Source organism: Rhinoderma darwinii, unplaced genomic scaffold (assembly GCF_050947455.1).
Source record: "Rhinoderma darwinii isolate aRhiDar2 unplaced genomic scaffold, aRhiDar2.hap1 Scaffold_4020, whole genome shotgun sequence".
Classification (NCBI taxonomy): domain Eukaryota; kingdom Metazoa; phylum Chordata; class Amphibia; order Anura; family Rhinodermatidae; genus Rhinoderma; species Rhinoderma darwinii.
This window is the reverse complement of record NW_027463614.1, coordinates 44607-67103: the sequence shown is the minus strand read 5'-3', so window position 1 is coordinate 67103 and position 22497 is coordinate 44607. Positions and strand designations below refer to the sequence as shown.

At 43.0% G+C, this 22497-nt stretch overlaps 1 protein-coding gene across 1 annotated transcript; it reads left to right on the top strand.

Annotated features, from left to right (window-relative positions):
- Window positions 1-14319: 14319 nt before the first annotated feature.
- LOC142708991 (5-hydroxytryptamine receptor 7-like) lies at window positions 14320-21936 on the top strand. Its single transcript, XM_075848435.1, has 2 exons — window positions 14320-14501; window positions 20203-21936. The coding sequence occupies exons 1-2, from the start codon at window positions 14320-14322 to the stop codon at window positions 20972-20974; spliced, it is 954 nt and encodes a 317-aa protein (XP_075704550.1). The 3' UTR covers window positions 20975-21936.
- The last annotated feature ends 561 nt before the right edge of the window (window positions 21937-22497 follow it).

Below are 22497 nucleotides of genomic sequence, written 5' to 3'. Positions count from 1 at the left end.
CCTCATCCTGCAGCACTCTACCACATCCTGCAGTACTCTACCTCATCCTGCAGTACTCTACCTCATCCTGCAGCACTCTACCTCATCCTGGAGTACTCTACCTGATCCTGCAGTACTCTACCTCATCATGCAGCACTCTACGTCATCCTGCAGCACTCTACCTCATCCTGCAGTACTCTACCTCATCATGCTCTTCTCTACCTCATACCTCATCATGTTCTTCTCTACCCCATACCTCATCCTGATAGAGAATCAGGCTTTTGGACCAGGTGGTCGGTGTTACATGTCAAGAGTACATGTCTACCTCATCCTACAGTACTCTACCTCATCCTGCAGCACTCTACCTCATCCTGCAGTACTCTACCTCGTCCTCCAGCACTCTACCACATCCTCCAGTACTCTACCTCATCCTGCAGCACTCTACCTCATCCTGAAGAACTCTACCTCATCCTGAAGCACTCTACCTTGTCCTGCAGTACTCTACCTCATCCTGCAGCACTCTACCTCATCCTGCAGCACTCTACCTCATCCTGCAGTACTCTACCTCATCCTGCAGTACTCTACCTCGTCCTCCAGTACTCTACCTCATCCTGCAGCACTCTACCTTTTCCTGCAGCACTTTACCTCATCCTGCAGTACTCTACCTCATCCTGCAGCACTCTACCTCGTCCTGCAGCACTCTACCTCATCCTGAAGAAGTCTACCTCATCCTGCAGTACTCTACCTCATCCTGCAGCACTCTACCTCATCCTGAAGAAGTCTACCTCATCCTGCAGCACTCTACCTCGTCCTGCAGTACTCTACCTCATCCTCCATTACTCTATCTGATCCTCCAGTACTCTACCTCATCCTGCAGCACTCCACCCCATCCTGCAGCACTCTACCTCATCCTGCAGTACTCTACCTCATCCTGCAGTACTCTACCTCATCCTGCAGTACTCTACCTCATCCTGCAGTACTCTACCTCATCCTGCAGTACTCTACCTCATCCTGGAGTACTCTACCTGATCCTGCAGTACTCTACCTCATCATGCAGCACTCTACGTCATCCTGCAGCACTCTACCTCATCCTGCAGTACTCTACCTCATCATGCTCTTCTCTACCTCATACCTCATCATGTTCTTCTCTACCCCATACCTCATCCTGATAGAGAATCAGGCTTTTGGTCAGGTGGTCGGTGGTACATGTCAAGAGTACATGTCTACCTCATTCTACAGTACTCTACCTCAACCCTGCAGCACTCTACCTCATCCTGCAGCACTCTACCTCATCCTGCAGTACTCTACCTCGTCCTCCAGCACTCTACCACATCCTCCAGTACTCTACCTCATCCTGCAGCACTCTACCTCATCCTGAAGAACTCTACCTCATCCTGAAGCACTCTACCTTATCCTGCAGTATCCTACCTCATCCTGCAGCACTCTACCTCATCCTGCAGCACTCTACCTCATCCTGCAGTACTCTACCTCATCCTGCAGTACTCTACCTCGTCCTCCAGTACTCTACCTCATCCTGCAGCACTCTACCTTTTCCTGCAGCACTTTACCTCATCCTGCAGTACTCTACCTCATCCTGCAGCACTCTACCTCGTCCTGCAGCACTCTACCTCATCCTGCAGCACTCTACCTCATCCTGAAGAAGTCTACCTCATCCTGCAGTACTCTACCTCGTCCTGCAGTACTCTACCTCATCCTCCATTACTCTATCTGATCCTCCAGTACTCTACCTCATCGTGCAGCACTCCACCCCATCCTGCAGCACTCTACCTCATCCTGCAGTACTCTACCTCATCCTGCAGTACTCTACCTCATCCTGCAGCACTCTACCTCATCCTGCAGTACTCTACCTCATCCTGCAGTACTCTACCTCATCATGCAGTACTCTACCTCATCCTCCAGTACTCTACCTCATCCTGCAGCACTCTACCTCATCCTGCAGTACTCTACCTGATCCTGCAGTACTCTACCTCATCATGCAGTACTCTACCTGATCCTGCAGTACTCTACCTCATCATGCAGTACTCTACCTCATCCTGCAGCACTCTACCCCATCATGCAGTACTCTACCTCATCCTCCAATACTCTACCTCATCCTTCAGCACTCTACCTCATCCTGCAGCACTCTACCTCATCCTCCAATACTCTACCTCATCCTGCAGTACTCTACCTCATCATGCTCTTCTCTACCTCATCCTGAAGCACTCTACCTCATCCTGCAGTACTCTACCTCATCCTGCAGTACTCCACCTCATCCTCCAGTACGCTACCTCATCCTCCAGTACGCTACCACATCCTGCAGCACTCTACCACATCCTGCAGTACTCTACCTCATCCTGCAGTACTCTACCTCATCCTGCAGCACTCTACCTCATCCTGCAGCACTCTACCTCATCCTCCAATACTCTACCTCATCCTGCAGTACTCTACCACATCATGCTCTTCTCTACCTCATCCTGAAGCACTCTACCTCATCCTGCAGTTCTCTACCTCATCCTCCAGTACGCTACCTCATCCTGCAGCACTCTACCACATCCTACAGTACTCTACCACATCCTGCAGTACTCTACCTCATCCTGCAGTACTCTACCTGATCCTGCAGTACTCTACCTTACCCTGAAGAAGTCTACCTCATCCTGCAGCACTCTACCTCATCCTGCAGTACTCTACCTCATCATGCTCTTCTCTACCTCATACCTCATCATGTTCTTCTCTACCCCATACCTCATCCTGATAGAGAATCAGTCTATTGGACCAGGTGGTCGGTGGTACATGTCAAGAGTAGTACTCGGGGGTCTTCTATGAGTAATGGCTATTTAGAGCTAGAAACACATCAGAGGGGATGGACACTTCATGTTGCTTGGCTATTCTAATTAAAGATAATTATTTTTACATTCCACAAGAAGTGCTGATCCTTTCCTCCTAAATATTGTTTCTGTGGCGTGGAGATCGCTGTTTACTTCATGCACCTGGGAGGGTGAGCTGACATTCCTACTCTTATTTACTAGTCCCTCGGGGTCCACTGGTTTATAGTGACCCAGTTCCTTTAACATTAGATTATAACATTATATAAGAACATAATTCTGCCTTTATCACAGGAATCTCCCCCATAGGCTAGATTTACACGAATGTTTCCATTTTGTGTCCGCAAAAAACGGACACGTTTTTCATGCGTTGCAGTGCCGTGTGCCATCAGTGCTTGTTCCGTGTGGCATCAGTTGTTGATGTCGGTGTTGGTGCACATTTCTTTATTTTTGTTTGTTTTTTCTCTGCATTTCAAGGAACTGGTGGGTGAATCACGGACAGCACACAAAAGTGCGTCCGTGTGCTGTTTGTGATTTTCACGCACCCATTGACATCAATGGGTGCGCGATGCGCATAAAACGCACAGGAATAGGACATGTGGCGAGTTTCACATAACGGAAACATGCTGCGTGAAACACAATGCATGTCTGAATGGCCCCATTGAGTTGCATAGGTCTGTGTGACGGCTGTTGCTTTTCTTCTCAGTCTTATGCTTCTGGTTTTGTGTAATTTCACAGTTTATTGCAGTTTTGGATTATTGGATACCGGCTTAATTGATTTTCTCCGTATATGTAGTTATTTTCTAAGTTTCTGGAAGCAAAATCCTACTTCCCATTAATGTGAACTGAAGCTGAAATTATACAGATGGACAAGAATGGAACAAATATGTCAACATGTCTCTGAACTCCTGGGGGAGAAGGGAAGAGCCACCGCCTGCAGCCAGATCCACACTGCGCCTCACCCTCCACCGCAATGTATGAGGGTATTACACACGCCACACTGTATGAGGGTATTACTCAACCCGCATTATATGAGGGTATTACCCATGCAGCACTGTATGAGGTATTACAAGCGCCGCGCTGTATGAGGGTATTACTCAACCCGCATTATATGAGGGTATTACCCACGCAGCACTGTATGAAGGTATTACACACGCCATGCTGTATGAGGGTATTACTCAACCCGCATTATATGAGGGTATTACCCATGCAGCACTGTATGAGGTATTACACGCGCCGCGCTGTATGAGGGTATTACTCAACCCGCATTATATGAGGGTATTACCCACGCAGCGCTGTATGAAGGTATTACACACGCCATGCTGTATGAGGGTATTACTCAACCCGCATTATATGAGGGTATTACCCACGCAGCGCTGTATGAGGGTATTACATGCGCCGCGCTGTATGAGGGTATTACTCAACACGCATTATATGAGGGTATTACTCACGCAGCGCTGTATGAGAGTATTACACACGCCGCACTGTATGATGTTATTATACACGCAGCGCTGTATGAAGGTATTACACCCATCGCGCTGTATCAGGGCATTACACATGCCGCGCTTTCTGAGGGTATTACACACGCTGCACTTTATGATGGTAAGACACACGCCGCGCTGTATGAGGTTATTATACATGCAGCACTGTATGAAGCTATTACACGCACCGTGCTGTATAAGGGCATTACACATGCCGCGCTGTATGAGGGTATTACACATGCCACACTGTATGATGGTAAGACACATGCCGCGCTGTATGAGGTTATTATACATGCAGCACTGTATGAAGCTATTACACGCACCGTGCTGTATAAGGGCATTACACATGCCGCGCTGTATGAGGGTATTACACATGCCACACTGTATGATGGTAAGACACATGCCGCGCTGTATGAGGGCATAACACACGCCACACTGTATGGGAGTAATACACATGCCACACTGTATGAGGGTATTACACACACTGCGCTGTATGCGGCTATTACACACGCTGCACTGTATGAGTGCATTACACACGGCATGCTGTATGAGGTCTTTAAACACAGCGCTGTATGAGGGTATGACACGTCACGCTTTATGAGGACATAACACACGTCACACTTTGTGAGGGCATTACACATGCCGCACTGTATGGGGGTAATACACACGCCACATTGTATGAGGGCATTACACACGCCGCACTGTATGGGGGTAATACACACGCCACACTGTATGAGGGTATTACTCACGCCGCGCTGTATGAGGGTATTACACATGCCACACTGTATGAGGGTATTACACACCCAGCGCTGTATGAGGGTATTACACACGCAGCGCTGTATGAGGGTATTACACACGCAGCGCTGTATGAGGGTATTACACACCCAGCGCTGTATGAGGGTATTACACACGCAGCGCTGTATGAGGGTATTACACACGCCACGCTGTATGAGGGTATTACGCCACACTGTATGAGGGTATTACTCACGCCACACTGTATGAGGGTATTACACACGCCACACTGTATGAGGGTATTACACACCCAGCGCTGTATGAGGGTATTACTCACGCCGCGCTGTATGAGGGTATTACACATGCCACACTGTATGAGGGTATTACACACCCAGCGCTGTATGAGGGTATTACACACGCTGCACTGTATAAGGGTATTACACACGCAGCGCTGTATGAGGGTATTACACACGCAGCGCTGTATGAGGGCATTACACACACAGCGCTGTATGAGGGTATTACACACGCCACACTGTATGAGGGTATTACACACGCAGCGCTGTATGAGGGTATAACAAACGCTGCGCTGTATGAGGGTATGACACATGTCACGCTTTATGAGGGCATAACACACGACACTGTCTGAGGGCATTACACAAAAGTCTTTTTTTTTTCCTTTTTTGTTTTGTGGCAAATTCGACAAAAAGTTAAAAAAATAATATTTTTAATTTCTATTTATTTCTATTTATATTATTTTTTCATTTTGTAAATTCACTTCAAAAGAGTAAAGACAAGTTCTTTTTTGTTTGGGTGGTCTTGATATATAATATGTATAGTCTCAGGTGATCGTGGGCAACTACGGGTTTGGTTGGCGGGGGTGATGTGTATGTTTTATTTTATTATTTATTGGTATTCTATTTTATTTATTGTTGTGTGTATGTATATATAACAGATATTGAGACATTCGCTCATCGGTCACTGGCAGATCCAGGTATTTTAAGACCCAGCAGCTGTGCCATGCTGGCGTCGCTGTGCGATAACTTAGAGCGCTGCGTATGGTAAAATAGAGATGACAGAATCGGTAATAAACCGCTTCTCTTTTCTCTGTAGGGTCTACGGTGGTCCCTGACAGCCGGGCACCCAACCTGCTTTTGCTAGATTTTATAGCTTTACACCTGTGCTGTATATTTGCCTCGGTGCGAGTTTAATTCAGAATTATTAATAATTTAAATTAACCCCTTCCTCCTTTATGACGTAATAGCCATCCTCTGCACTATTATATCTTGGTCATGGTGCAGACACAGACGCTATGCCCACGCTCACCAGTGCGTCAGCTTCCTGCTGTAACGGCCAGGGTTGGCGATGTCTTCCATCCCAGATATTTAACCCCTTACATGCTTCATAACTGCGGGATCTAAGTGGTTTGACAAAGTCTGAGGGCTCCTTTGGTCACCCCACGACCTGATTGAAGGGTGCCAATAGGTTGCCATTGCTGTATGCTTATTAATATACCAATGGCAGACATAATACATTAGTATAACGGTATGTTCACACGGCCGTAAAACGCCCGAAAAACGGCTGAATATGCGGAAGGTGAACGCCTTCAAACATCTACCTATTGATTACAATGGGAAATACTGCGTTTCGTCCCGACGGGGCGTTTTTTAATGCGGCCATTTGAAAAAAAACGGCGCGTATAAAAATGCCCCGTAGAAAGAAGCGCATGTCACTTTTTCAGCCGTTTTTTTAGATGTTTTTCCACTGTCTTAATAGAAAAACAGCTCCAAAAATGTCCGTAAACAACGCTTGATGCTTAAAAAACGACTGAAATGGAGGTTATTAAAAAAAAAAAAGACAGGTTGTCACAGCCACGCCCATTACTACCACCACTACCTGTAAGGCTACGTTCACACAGGGCGGATACGCTGCATAAAAGCACACAACGTATTCGCCCTGGGCTCCGCAAGGGAATTACAGTCGAAAAACCGCACCAAATTGTGCTGCGTTTTTTTTGGCCCGAATGTCCGCTGTGGAAAACAACACGTAAAAAAAAAAGTTTGCCATGGCGACGCGTCCCTCTGGCGTCCTCCAGCCCGTCTTCCTGGGATGACGTTTCATCTCATGTGACCGCTGGTGAGTCTGTGATTGGCTGCAGCGATCACATAGGATCAAACATTATCCCAGGAGGCCGGACGGGACGAAGAAGCGCAGAATTTTGGGTAAGTATAAGCTTTTTTTTTTTTTTTTTCTGAGTTGCGATTTTTACAATTGATGTGCCGCAGGTCAATTTCTGAACGTTTTTTTCCACTTATCATTTGCGCGGTTCTCATCCACTCTGCTGCTACTGTATTACGCTGCTGCAGATTTTCCACCACGACTGCCGTTGTCCTCCACAATCCTCTGTGACTGTTATCAGTGATGTCAGGGATGAAGTCCTCATGATAAATTGCTTTTAGACAAAACAGAAATTTCTGAGATTTTGTGGCGGTGAATGGGAACAGATCGATAATATTTTCTGACGGCGCGTGTGATAAGCAGACGTCTCGCCTGGCAGGAAATCAATACTGAGACAAGTAATGATAGAAATCGCACAAGGTTCTGACTTTATAGAAATCCTTTGATAGTTGCAAATATGAAACCTGAAAAACATTTCATTTGACCAAACAAACATCTGCTCCCCTCCCCCACTCCCGCTAGCACAGCGTCAGGTATTCAGGGATGATACTGTGTTAAGTCATTGTTTCTAAGCCTATCATGTCACATACTGTCTGCTGAGCCACTGTATCTAAGCCTATTATTTTATAATACTGTGTGCTGAAAACGTGTATCTAAGCCCATCATGTGTGATACTGTCTTCTGAACCAGTGTATCTAATCATATCATGTCAGATACTGTCTACTGAACCAGTGTATCTAATCATATCATGTCAGATACTGTCTACTGAACCAGTGTATCTAAGCCTATCTTTCATGATACTGTCTGCTGAACCAGTGTATCTAAGCCTATCATGTCAGATACTGTCTATGGAACCAGTGTATCTAAGTCTATCATGCGTGATACTGTTGGCTGAACCATTGTATCTAAGCCTATCATGTGTGATACTGTCTGTTGAACCAGTGTTTCTAAACCTATCATGTCAGATACTGTCTACAGAAACCAGTGTATCTAAGCCTACAATGTGTGATACTGTCTGCTGAGCCAGTGTATCTAAGTCAATCCCATGTGATACTGTCTGTTAAACCAGTGTATCTAAGTCTATCATGTCACATACTATCTGCTAAACCCAGGGCCGTCCTTTGGGCTGTGTGACCTGCTGAAGGGGGCACCGTAGAATGCCTGCCACCCGTGGCTTATGACCACCACGGATCTTAAAGGGGTTGTGCCATAACTATCCACAGGATAGGTGATCATTTTCTGATCGCTGGAACCTCCACCGATCATGAGAACGGGGCTCCCAAATCCAGATATCCTTACTACACCCCCCACAGTGAGGAGGAGCTTGAACAGAGCGGTAGTCGAGCATGCGCCCGACGCTTCGATTTTTCTCGATGAGAATGACTTTCCGTCATTCTTATAGTCTTTGAATGGAGCTGCACTGCGCACGCTTGACCGTCACTCTTTTCAACGTCCTTCTAACTGCGGTCGAGCAGTGAAGAGGAACGGGGGGTTTGGAATCTCCATTCTCTTGATCGGTGGGGGTCCCAGCGATCAGAAAATGATCACCTATCCTGTAGAAAGATGTTAATTTTTGTTTATGGGGCAACCTCTTTTATTCTGTATCAGTTTTGCTCATACATTATACAGCATTATTATTACATTACTTTATGTGTGGATCTGTTATTTGGTTGCTGTATGGTGGTATTATCAGCATTGTGTGCCACTAGTACTGGTCAGTATACTATTTGTGGAAAAAATTAAATTTTCAGGCGCTACCCTACAATACACAATAGTAATTTATTATTTTCCTTCCCATACTGCACGGCAGTAACTGCATACAACTAGTATAGTCATAAATAGTAATAATTTATATTTCCCTACAAGAGACTCCTTCTGCTGTACAAGAGACTGCCTCTCCATGCTACACACACTTGTTTTAGGTTCCTCTCACTCAGACAAATAGAGTTACCAGAAGATTATACAAGAAATCAGGAAGTTTGAGTGAACCCCCTGCTCTACATAGCTGTAAGTCCAGACCACGGCTGTAGGATTGATGAGGGGAAAGGTCCCGTTATTAGTGCCTTTACAGACACTAGGGAAACACCAACATATGAATCCCAAATCTCAGGACATTTGTAATCCTTTCCCTGTTCTGCCCACGAACAAACAAAAATAGTCAGAAACGGACCACTTACCTCACGCCACTTTTAGTACTGATGGCCCCCTCAATGAAGGAGGCGCAATGCTTACTGGAGGACCAGTTGGTGGATCGGCGAAATTGGTCTTTAAGGGGTTCTCTCCCCAGTACAACACCTTTCCATAGAGGCAAGTCCATGGTCGACCATGTAATAGGTGGCTGAGCCAAGTCCACCAGAATTAGCGCTACTCTTTATCAGCTGCTTTCCATTGTGACTAATAGGGGGTCCTGAGCAGGAAAAGTCACTCTAATAGTCATAGCAGAGAGATGATCATAAAGAGCAGATTTTTCTTTGGTGGAACTGGTCTGGCCATATATTACATGGTCAACCATATTCCCTGCAGCGACAGTGGCCGGCCACAGCTTCCCCAGCAATAATGTCTGATCATTGGAGGTTTCTGATGCCACGGCCATGGTGATCATTTGATAACTGAGCAACTCCAATTTAACGAGTGAGTCCCTTTAAGCTGATTGCGGACATTGGATAGCTATCAGCCCAATAATTAGAAATGTTCTGGTGCTCTAATGAATCATCTACAAGATCTCACTTCTCACCTCGAAAAGCATTTGGCGAGGATGGGGTGGGACATGTGACACCACCTCCTACAGTGTTATGAGAAAGTATTCACCCCCTTCCAGATGTTCCCTATTATTGTATATTTGTCAACTTGAAGGGTTTCTAATCTTTAAATTAAATATAATACTGCCAAAGAGAACCCTGGCACAAATTTTACATTTATTACTACCTTAATTTTAGGGACAAACACCTATATCAGTTATGTGAAAAAGTAATTGTCTCCTTAGCATTGGACTATCTTTGTAGTTTGTAGAAATTTCTGGCTTGTAGATATTTCTTTTGAAGAACAACATTAATCTGATCATGTAAGAGTTAAATGAAGGACTATGTAATTCTTCATTTCTCCTGTGGTGGCACTGCAGGGAAATGTAACACTTTTTGCCAGGTTTCCCCACAGATTTTAGCTGATTGCTGGGGGTCCCAGCAGGAAAACACTTAATGATCATCTTATTGTCAAGAGACCCTTCTAACAAGTAGGAGATGTCTAAAGCTGAGAACCCCTTTAAGAATACATAGACTTTAAATCCACTTAGACTCATTAAATCATGATCACCGATTTATTTGTTTTATGATCAATCACAGACTTTATTATACACCGAAGCTCTTAATGGTTATGGGGTTAAGGAATAACGATAATTGTCAGAAATGCGGTATTCATCAAGCAGATCTCATTAACTTGTTGTGGCCTTATCTAAAGTTACATAGATACTGGAGTGGAGTAGCAGCATCTATTTCTAAATAATTTGAAAAGAGGTTTCAATCGAACCGATGCTATTTATTTTTGGAATTTCCGGTCTTTTGAAAGACTGTGGTTGTAGCAAGATTGGCAAGATTTCTGGAAAGATTGGTTATCATTTATAAATGGATCTGAAGAGATTTCCAACAGGAAGTAGAATGGCACCATAAGGTAAATCGAGGGATGCTTTTACACCGTGTTCCAAATTATTATGCACATTGGATTTAAGTGTCATAAACATTTAATTATTAGTTTTTCAATGAAACTCATGGATGGTATTGTGTCTTAGGGCTCTTTGGATCATTGTAATCAATCTCAGACACCTGTGATAATTAGTTTGCCAGGTGTGCCCAATCAAAGGAAAACTACTTGAGAAGGACGTTACACATTATTAAGCAGGCCACAGGTTTCAAGCAATATGGGAAAGAAAAAGGATCTCTCTGCTGCCGAAAAGCGTGAAATAGTGCAATACCTTGGACAAGGTATGAAAACATTGGATAGTTCAAGAAAACTTAAGCGTGATCATCGTACTGTGAAAATATTTGTGGCTGATTCAGAGCACAGACGGGTTCGTTCAGATAAATGCATAATGAGGAAGGTTTCTGCCAGACAAATTAATAGGATTAGGAGAGCAGCTGCTAAAATGCCATTGCAAAGCAGCAAACAGGTATTTGAAGCCGCTGGTGCCTCTGGAGTCCCGCGAACCTCATGGTGTAGGATCCTCCAGAGGTTTGCAAGTGTGCATAAAGCTATTATTCGGCCACCCCTAAACAATGCTCACAAGCAGAAACGGTTGCAGTGGGCTCAGAATTACATGAAGACTAATTTTCAAACCGTGTTGTTTACTGATGAGTGCCGTGCAACCCTGGATGGTCCAGATGGATGGAGTAGTGGATGGTTGATGAATGGCCACCATGTCCCAACAAGGCTGCGATGTCAGCAAGGAGGTGGCAGAGTCATGTTTTGGGCTGGAATCAGGGGGAGAGAGAGCTGGTAGGCCCCTTTAGGGTCCCTGACGGTGTGAAAATGACCTCTGCAAAGTACGTAGAGTTTATGACTGACCACTTTCTTCCGTGGTACAAAAAGAAGAACCGTGCCTTCCGTAGCAAAATTATCTTCATGCATGACAATGCACCATCTCATGCTGCAAAGAATAACTCAGTGTCATTGGCTGCTATGGGCATAAAAGGAGAGAAACTCATGGTGTGGCCCCCATGTTCCCCTGACCTCAACCCTATTGAGAACCTTTGTCGCATCCTCAAGCAAAATATCTATGAGGGTGGGAGGCAGTTCACATCAAAACAGAAGCTCTGGGAGGCTATTCTGACATCCTGCAAAGATATTCAAGCAGAAACTGTCCAAATACAAATTCAATGGATGCAAGAATTGTGAAGGTGATATCAGAGAAGAGGTCCTATGTTAACATGTAACTTGGCCTGTTAAGTTTTCCTTTATTGAAAGAGCTTTTGATTTCTGTAAATATGACCTCCTGATGCTGCAAATTCAACAAATGACCATTTTAGTTCTCTTTACAACCTGTAAAATGTTTGATCTCTGTTGTGCATAATAATGTGAAACAAAAAAAATCTGTTATCATTAGGAGATTTGTTCAATAAAATTCGCATTATACTCCAACGGTTGATGCTGGAAGATTCTACTGACTGTCATTTGCATCGACTATTTAGGAAAATCAGCGAAAAATAACATTTGCATAATAATTTGGAACGCGGTGTAGAAAGATCATATTACTTGACGCTTAGTAAGGAGGAAGGGGATTTTTATTTTTATAAGATCTGGAACAGTTGGATAATAGAACTATCCCCCCGAACAGAAAGGGATCTTAAGGCTGGTTTAAAATGTACTAGTAGTTGTTTGAGGAGTAATGTTTTTTTTGTTTTGTTTTTGCTTTCTTTTTTATTATCATGTTTTTTTTAAATTAATTTTTTTCCCCTCTCTCTCCCCTCCCCACGCAATATTTTCCAGGGTTTTAGGGGGTGACTGTTGCTTTTCCAGCATTGATTTTTGGGATAGTGTCTGTACTACATATTATTTTGTTTAATATATTGTTAACTCTGAATATTTTTATTTATTTATTTATTTTTTGTTATGTGGTTTGGAATATTTTGTTTTATAAATCAACAACAATAAAAAATTATATTATAAATAAAAAAATAATACATAGACAATCATTTACAATCGGTTCTGTTGTAAAAAAAAAAGTGTGGCAAACATTGATTCACATATTTTCTCTATATGCTTATAAGCTTTGCGCGACACTTTTTAATGAATCCACCCTTTTTACCGGTGTTTTTAAGGGTTTAAAAGGGTTGTTTCTACAAGACAACCCCTTTTTTTATGCCCTATTAGTGCATGTGAATGTCATAGAGGACGGTTCCCCACTTGGGACCCCATTATTTATGAGTGGAGAGTAGCTATCAAAGAGCGTCTCCTGTTCTGGTAGACTCTGCTACCTACATGATTCCCCATTCATTTGAATTGTTGGCATGCAATACTACATTTCCCCTGTAGTGGCCACTGCTGCTGGTTTTAGAACCTGGATCCACAGCGATCAGCTGATCACTGGGCTGGCAGAGTTATCTAGATGAGACCCCTATAATGAAAGCTCCACTATGTCTTCTCATAAAAGTTGGAAGGCATCGTTGATCTCACTAGACCAAAAAAAACAACCTAAAGATCTACAAGATTCCAAATTATAATTTATACGCATGCTGTGATCAAAGCATTTACAGGGTATAATTACTTTAAAGATCAAGAACGCCCACTATTAGCCAAAGCATAGACCCTTTACAAGAACGGCTCCCATTGTCTTAGCAAAATGCTGGAATATCTGATTTTCCAAACTTCCACACAGCTTTCAGGAACTTATACTACAAACGGACTGACAGACGAAACCATGAAATCAAAGCGCAGCAAGAGCTTGGTAAAACAGACGAGTTTATAATACTAATTTATAGCACATTACAACAAGGAAATTATGGGATAGTGGGTGGAGACATGCAAATTGTTCCTTTATGTCTCCGCCCACTATCCCAGAATGAAAATTAAGCTCCTGGTTGTGCTGGAAGAAAGCGAGTACGTTAAATACGTGTATTTCAAATTTCTTGAGTTTGGGGCTTTGTGAGTCTTTTAAGCCTTCCTAACCCGAACCTTGTTGCATATATATTAAATTGAATTCATTTATTAGATTATCATATTCATTTAGTTATTGAAAGCCTGAGATCATGTTATTTCTCCCAAAGTGTCACAAAAAATCCTGAGTATGTCACACATAAAAGTGCACAGGGATGTGGTATGCCGCAAGCCTCTCCAAAAGTAGAAGGCCCCAACCCTCCAAGCCAGAAGGCCCAACAAGAGTCTGGGGCAAGTGGCTTTCCCTCACCAAAGATTAAGGAGACCTGTCTGTGCTCTGACGTCTGCGTAGGCGGCCACCTAAAGTCTAGTTTTGTCTCTCCCCCAAAATGAAAAGCTGGGCTGATGAGGGGTGCAGGTCTTTATGGTCACACACACTCCACTAGACCTTCAGGGGTGGACATTCTAGTCCTTAATGATCCTAGTCACAAACAAAAGTAGAAAGTGAGCACAGAATGACCAAAAATAAAGTGTTGTGGTCCATCGTAATGACTGGCGATGTAGATGTTCTTCATATTGAACCTTTCCCAAAAGGCCGGGCTAATATAGAGGTGTGCGCAAATAGTGAGAAAGAAGACGTGCATATTCAAGAGCACCCTACTCGTCATGTGGATTTCCCATCCCCAATTGAGTTTCGGGGGCTTTTACCCAATCTAATTGCATCAATCAGGTGGATCCGGGTTGCCTACAATTAGCATTTAAGTCAGCCTGCGTACACCAGGTCTAGACTACCTTGTGGTTCGTAGGAAGACTCTGCCTAGCAACTGTAATCCTTTATATGAGGTGTATACATAGCAACCAGTCTCAGATCAAGTCTGAACGGAAACGGGACAAAGAGATTAGGCAGAATCAGGCCTTTCTTACGTCTTTATCTATACTGCCATAGTAATAATATTTTTGTAAAAATATACTTGGGTAGACCACCTCTTTAACCCTTTAGTGACCATTTTAGTCCTCATTGACCAAGCTATTTTTTACGTTTTTCCATCATCGCATTCAAAGAGCTATAACTTTTTTATTTTTGGGTCGACATAGCTGTATAAGATCTTGTTTTTTTGCGCCACCAGTTGTGTTTTTTATTAGCACCATTTTTGGGTACATATAATTTATTGATTAACTTTTATTAACTTTTTTTTAGGGAGGGGGGAATAGAAAAAACCCCAAATATTTTGCCACGCTTTTTTGCATCCTAAATTGACGCAGTTTACTGTGTGGTATAAATAACACAATAACTTTATTCAGTGGATTGTTACGATTGCAACGATACCAAATTTGTATAGGTTTTGTATGTTTTACTACTTTTACACAGTCAAATCTCTTTTCTTTCAAAATGATGTGTTTTTGTGTCTCCATATTTGAAGAGCCGTAACTTTTTTATTTTTCCGCCGATGCAATTGAAGGAGGGCTTTTCTTTTTTTTTTGCGGGACTACGTGTAGTTTTTATTGGGAGATTTAACGGCTCCCTGCTCTATTTATTTCTTCCGATGCAGGGCTGTAAAACGGCTACTGCATCGGAATAAAGCCCGTTAGTGGCCGCCGCAAAAACACCCATGGGCGGTCACTAACGGGTTAAAGATAACTTCCTGCTAAGGGCTAAAAAGAATTAAGCCGTGATGGGAGGGGATTCTATAAAAAATTGCACGTTCTTGTGTGGGTCTGGTCTTCCAACAGTGACACGTATGAAAGTGGGATGTATGTTACCATTATTTTTCATTTTAATTTTTTCCTATTGTTGTATTGTGGAGTCAAGATAAAGACGACTACATCTGTACATACTGACGCTTTGTAACATGTCACGTGTTGTCATATGGACAATGGCACAATAGCATCCATGCTTATCTATGGGCAGAGAACGCAGACAGTAAAATGCTTTATTTTGCTGCTGCTCTGTGTGTGTCTTGTGTTGGGAAATCACTACACACACAGCAATCCACACTATAAACCATATTTTCTTACCTGTAATGCTGCTGGCCTTGTGCAGTGATCAGTGATCGCCCAACACAGGATTGTGGCACAACAGCACCGGTAATTCAGGAGCAGAGCTGTCAATCATAGCGCAGCCCCGCCCACATGTTGAGCTGCTCAGTAGTGAAACCAGTAGGAACTATTCAGCCATGTCCTGTACAGAATTAATTTTTTTACTTAAATTCACAGTCTGTCCATGTAATATAATATATATCAGTACAACATTTTTCCATAAATGTTAAACAACTGGACAATCCCTTTAAAGCAACTAAAGGGTGTCTCTCTTGTGTTCATGTACAATGGCAAACTTAACTTTTTGGCCCATGAACAATGACTGCTTGATAGCTGGATGGGGGTCTCGAACCCATCAATGTTTTTGATGGACAACCCTCTTTAATGGAACCTATCACTAGGACAGACCCCTTAATGTAAGAAGTGTTATTAGTGAAAATCTGCCCCCAAAAGTAGTTGGGAGTAGAATGGATCACACCACATAGAATAATGAACATATGTGTCAGGTCTCCACTCCTTCAGCCCTCTCGGTCATTGGCACGTGTTGTTCTGCTTCCCACGTTGTGCACCCCACTAAAGCATCCTACATCTAAGGGAATTAATCACGTGGGCTACGGAAACCGATCCCTACCCCTAGTTATTAGTAGGACACATTGGTTACCTATTGGACACTTTTTGGTCATTATGCCAAGTAAACAAGCCCATGCACCATTGGTCATCAACCTGTGGCCCTACAGCTGTTGCAAAACTTGCAAAACTACAACTCCCAGCATGCTGCAACTTGTAGTTTAGCAAGATCTGGAGAAGCCACAGGATGGGGAACACGGTTATAGACAATGGTGAAATGTTTAAATCGTCAAGAAACAGGAGCAACTCCCAATTCCCTTGGGACCGGTGTCTGTAACCGGTGGCTCTCCAGCCGTTGCAAAACTACAACTCCCAACATGCCCTGACAGCCACATGCTGAGAGGTGTAGTTCCAGAACAGCTGGGGAGCCACAGGTTGCACACCACTGTCCTATAGGGATGATTTATTTTCTCATCATGTTATGTATCTGTCGTACAGTGAAGCAGCAATTATTCCAATGTCTGAGCACTAAGGAGTTTTCAGGCTTCAGACGGATAATCAGGTTTTGATACGGCTGATAAAAGAAAAATACTTCAGGCGTCTATTACCAATCACAGATGCTACGTTTTCCAATCAGCAGCTATTCACCTCACTGGTACATGAGGGAACATTGGTCGTCATTATTGTAGAGCAGATACTTTGATTATCTCTCATCTAGTATCATGCGCTGGGGAACAGTTCTTGTTTAGTTACATCTTCGCGCTTTATTGCCAGATCTACTGTACATTTTTCATGTTTTAATTGTTTTTTGACTATTTGTGGCAGTGGAAGCCTAAAAACATTGGTTCAGTCTGCGTCTCCCCTGCTCACCTCTCATATGCACTCAACAGCAGACTCTACGATTATACGAAGAAAACGCCAGACTTTACCAAACTGCATAATGGTCTCGAATAGAGACCGAAAGTCACAATCTGTGGGTATGTGGACCCAATAGGCTGCACCGCCGTGGCGGAGTAGCAGCTGGCCAAACAACAGTCTATAAAGTCTATGTAAAGTCCTTAGTACAAGAGTAACAGTCCAGACAGTAGCAGAGGCTTTGACATGGATGGAAGTTGATGTGGCAGATGACTCAAGACGTGGTGGATGATACCAGACGTGGTATATTACAGGAAGTGTGGCAGATTACACCAGACATGACAACACGACTCCAACACTAGATAAGGCACAGAAACAAACACAGCATGGGATACAGTATACAGGAAGCAGGATACGGGAACACTGGGAACAGGATAACACTAAGGGACCATTTTCTAAGACTAACATGGGAATACAACAACAACGCTCAGGCAAGGAGAGGAAGGGCAGAGCCCTTTATATAGTCCTGGATGATTTCAGGGATAATTAGTAATAGTTTGCATGTGCGCACGCTGGCCCTTGAAAGCCGGGAAAGCGCGTGCACCCTAGAGGACACCTCCGAGCAGAACGGCTGTATGTGCTGGAATCTCCGAGGAGGGAGACGCTGGCCAGAAGACAGGGGTGTGCGGCCGTCAGGAGGTGAGTGAAGGCGGCCGTCCGCGATGGCGGCCGTTACACCCAAGATGTGCACTTTTATTCCTTAGGTCTCATGCACACAGGAGAACTCCAGTTCCAGACAGTACAGCTGTAATACAACACCCATAAACGTCTATGAGGCCCTAATGTATATGTCTATGTCTCCAATTTAGTATAGTCTTTTATATTGAAGCACAAAGGGTTTGTTATCTGGTTCTGTATGAATAAATCATGGCATTCTGTATGGACGGTCAATACGGTCAATACGGTACCATACGGAGGCATCATATAATGACTATTACCCCGTACACGCTATTCAATATATGTAATAATTACATTGTAGAGGGATTGCATAGTAAAATTTCAGTTTTTGCAGATGATACTTACCTGTGTAAAGTAATTAACACAATGGAGGACAGTTTTATATTACAAATGGATCTGGAAAAGTTGGAGGTTTGGGCAGAGAAGTGGCAAATGAGGTTTAACATTGATAAATGTAAAGTTATGCACTTGGGAAGGGAAAATACACGTCACCATTACATACTAAATGGGAGAACACTGGGTAAAACTGACATGGAAAAGGACTTGGGAATTTTAGTTGACAGTAAACTTAACTGTAGTAACCAATGTCAGGCAGCTGCTGCCAAGGCAAAGAAGATCATGGGGCATATATGGACATGACGGGAACATAGTTCTACCACTTTATAAATCTCTAATAAGACCGCACATGGAATATTGTGTATAGATTGATGCACCAGAGAACAAGAAAGACGCAGTAGAGCTTGAGTGGGTTTAAATACGTGCAACTAAAGTAATACATGAATGGACTGAGGGGTGACCTAATAACTATGTATAAATATGACAAAGGTCAATACAGAGATGTCTCATCATCTATTTATACGAGGACTGGTATTATAACATAGGGACGACCACTACATCTAGAGGATAGACGGATTATACACAGCATAGAAGAGGATTCTTTACTGTAAGAGCAGTCACATTATGGAACCTCTACTGTAAGAGCAGTTACACTATATATAAATATATCACAGGTCAGTACAAAGACGTCTCTTAATCTATTTATACCCAGGACTGGAACTATAACAAGGGGGCATCCTCTACGTCTAGAGGAAAGAACGTGTCTGCTCAAACATAGAAGAGGATTCTTTACTGTAAGAGCAGTCACACTATGGAATTCTCTGTCAGAGGAAGCTGTTATGGTGAATTCACTAAAAGAGTTCAAACAGGGGCCTGAATGGCTTTCTCAAGTGTTATAGTATTACAGATTACTGTAGATGGGTCGTTGATCCAGTGATTTATTATTTTTGGCATATTTGGGTCAGGAAGGAAATTTTTCCCTAAGACGAGGAAAATTGGCTTTTGTCTGATGGAGTTTTTCTCTCTGGATCAAAGTTTAAGAACAATAGGCCGAACTGGATGGACTTATGTATTTTTTCAGCTTACAAACGATGATACTAGGGTACCCTGTAGTACATGGCCATAGGGGCTCCGTGTGCTGCTGTACACAATATTCCTTTGGTTTTCTTGAATGGAAATTGTCTAGTGTTACCGTCCAGCCTTCCGACTGGATATTGTCATTTCTGAACATTATGTAGTGGGTGTCCGTAAGTGAAAATAGTCGAAGACTTTGAAAGGAATTTTCCAAGATTCTGGTGAATTTCAAACAGAACCTTAAGGCTGGGTTCACACGAGCATGTTACGTCCGTAAAGGATGGAACGTATTTTGGCCGCAAGTCCTGGACCGAACACACTGCAGGGAGCCGATCTCCTAGCATCATAGTTATGTACGATGCTAGCAGTCCCTGCCTCTCCTTGGAACTACTGTCCTGTACTGAAAACATGATTACAGTACAGGACAGTTGTCCCGCAGCAAGGCAGGGACTCCTAGCGTCGTACATAAATATGATGCTAGGAGCCCGGCTCCCTGCAGTGTGTTCGGTCCGGGACTTGCGGCCGAAATACGTTCTGTCCTTTACGCACGTAACATGCTCGTGTGAACCCAGCCTTATTGTTTCCGGTGTATAAAAAATATAATTTGGACAAAGACCGGTAGCCCCACTGTGACCCACTGCCCACTGCTTTTCCCACTCTCGGTCCCTTAGAACACCAGATAGTGATGTGACAGATATTATTTCTTTCTGAACCTGGACAACCCCTTTAAGGAGGATATCTCTATTAGTTTTGTATTTCCAATCCTTTGTTTAATGTCTACTGATGTCTTCAGATAACAGTCTGTATCATTTTGTTTTCCGCAGGTACCTCGGGATTACACGTCCACTGACTTATCCAGCACGACAAAATGGCAAACTAATGGCTAAGATGGTGTTTATAGTTTGGCTTCTCTCTGCCTCCATCACTCTCCCACCACTGTTTGGATGGGCTCAAAATGTTACTGTGGAAAGGATGTGTCTCATAAGTCAAGACTTTGGGTATACCGTCTACTCTACTGCAGTTGCCTTCTATATCCCAATGACTGTCATGCTCATTATGTATCAAAGAATCTTTGTAGCAGCTAAAATCAGTGCCGAGAAGCACAAATTTGTGAACATCCCAAGACTTATCGAACAAGAAGGAATATATTGCTTGGAAGAAAAAATTCCTCCTAAAAAAAGCTCCAAAAAGAGCAAAGCGGTTGAAGAGTTTGCCACCTTGTCCAAGCTCATACGCCAAGACCGGAAGAACATCTCTATCTTCAAACGAGAGCAAAAAGCAGCGAGGACTCTTGGAATAATCGTTGGAGCCTTTACCTTTTGTTGGCTTCCTTTCTTCTTGCTGTCCACAGCTCGGCCTTTCATTTGTGGCATTAGGTGTAGCTGCATGCCCCTCAGACTGGAGAGGACACTTTTGTGGTTGGGCTACACCAACTCGCTCATCAACCCTTTGATCTATGCCTTCTTCAACAGAGATTTGAGGACTACTTTTTGGAACTTGTTGAGGTGTAAGTACACAAATATCAATAGGAGGCTGTCAGCCGCCAGTATGCATGAAGCACTAAAAGTTACAGAAAGGCATGAGGGCATCTTGTAACGGTTCCATCCTATGGACCAAGGACACCATGACATTGTTTTCTAAAGAACCTCTGAAAGACACACTGTTTAGTGCCTATTCCAAGAGACAATGCTTTACGGTGATTTGATATTTAATTTGGTTTTTCATTATATTTATTACCACGGTTATCAAAAAGTTCTGATTACCTGTTGGGTCTCTCAAAAACAGTAGAAAAATACACGCGCTACTAAAATATTACCCAACCAGAGTACCTGGCATTCTACAGGAGCTGGTGAGGGGTCCCACAGGAGACCATACCAGCAAGAGATGTCACCTTTACAGTAGGGACAGGGTGGTTGTAAGGGTTTCGTTTATTGTAAAAAATTTTGTCTGGGGTTCTTCCGTGGTAAGAACAAAAGTTTAGAATAACTGCTCTACTTGTACGGACATTGTAGAAATTGACACATAAGATATTATTGTAAATTAAACAGAGATATAATATGCCGTGACTATTACTGAATGTGCATTCTTCTCCAGCTCTTAACCACAAAGGTTTACGAGAGGGTAACGCTCACGCAACTTCAAAAATTAATGTTAGAAGATCATCGCCACATTGTGACCATCTTTGTATTACAATTTCTCGGCATGTATAGACACCTGTAGGGTATGGTCGCCATAAAGAATATACCACCAGTATCTAATGGGAACAACGTGCTCAACAGCTTTGTACATTCATACAGTTATGTAGGTGACATGTTGTGCTATATAAAAAAAATTGTAAAAATTGTAAAATTGTAATGTCATTGGTAGAACTAAAGATCATCATATTTGATACATTCATGTTCCTAATCAGGACATGACACAATCACCGATTACATATATTTGTGAAGGTGAACTGCTATTTCTTATAATGTGTTTTGCCTCAGCTCAGTAACACTCAATACAATTGGCCATTTGCTTGTCCATATGAACTCAATAAATGGGCTTTGCCCACTCCTGTTCTATCATCTGGTTGACATGTGTATGTGTTATTAAACCACTGACTGAAAGGTAACCGAAAAATCATGGCGATTATTATTCTTGATTATTGATTTTTCCTCTTATTTTTTTTCCATCCACATAGCCATTGGTTGTTTTATTTCTCTGTATCAGGGAGGAGTCGGAGGATGAGGAGGAATATTTTGTTTACTTTTGTCAAAATGACCAAACTCCTTTTTGGTACCCCTGTGATGTCTAGCATGTTGGTGATCAAGCTTTCAATCATTCACAAAGACTAACTTGTACTCAGGTCATTATTTTATCATATTTGATATCATATTATCTTATTATGTCATATCCATAGCATGACTTCTGTTTTTTAAAGTGTCTGTGGACCTTTGTCATGGAACGAAATATATTTAGATATGTATCTGTGCAGCTGGAGAGGTTCAATTTGACCTATGTTGTGGGCAGATTTCTATATTTCTTCTTTTATTGCTGATTTTCCTAATGTGGAGCTGCAGGTTCAGTGTTCAGTGGGTTTTCCCTGTGAGGCTGATCCCTCCCTTTAAGTCTCAATGCTC

Coding starts and splice junctions, on each gene's coding strand:
- LOC142708991 (XM_075848435.1), top strand. CDS start 14,320: ATGACTGGCGATGTAGATGTTCTTCATATTGAACCTTTCCCAAAAGGC. Junction 14,502..20,202: donor AATCTAATTGCATCAATCAG/GTGGATCCGGGT, acceptor TGTTTTCCGCAG/GTACCTCGGGATTACACGTC.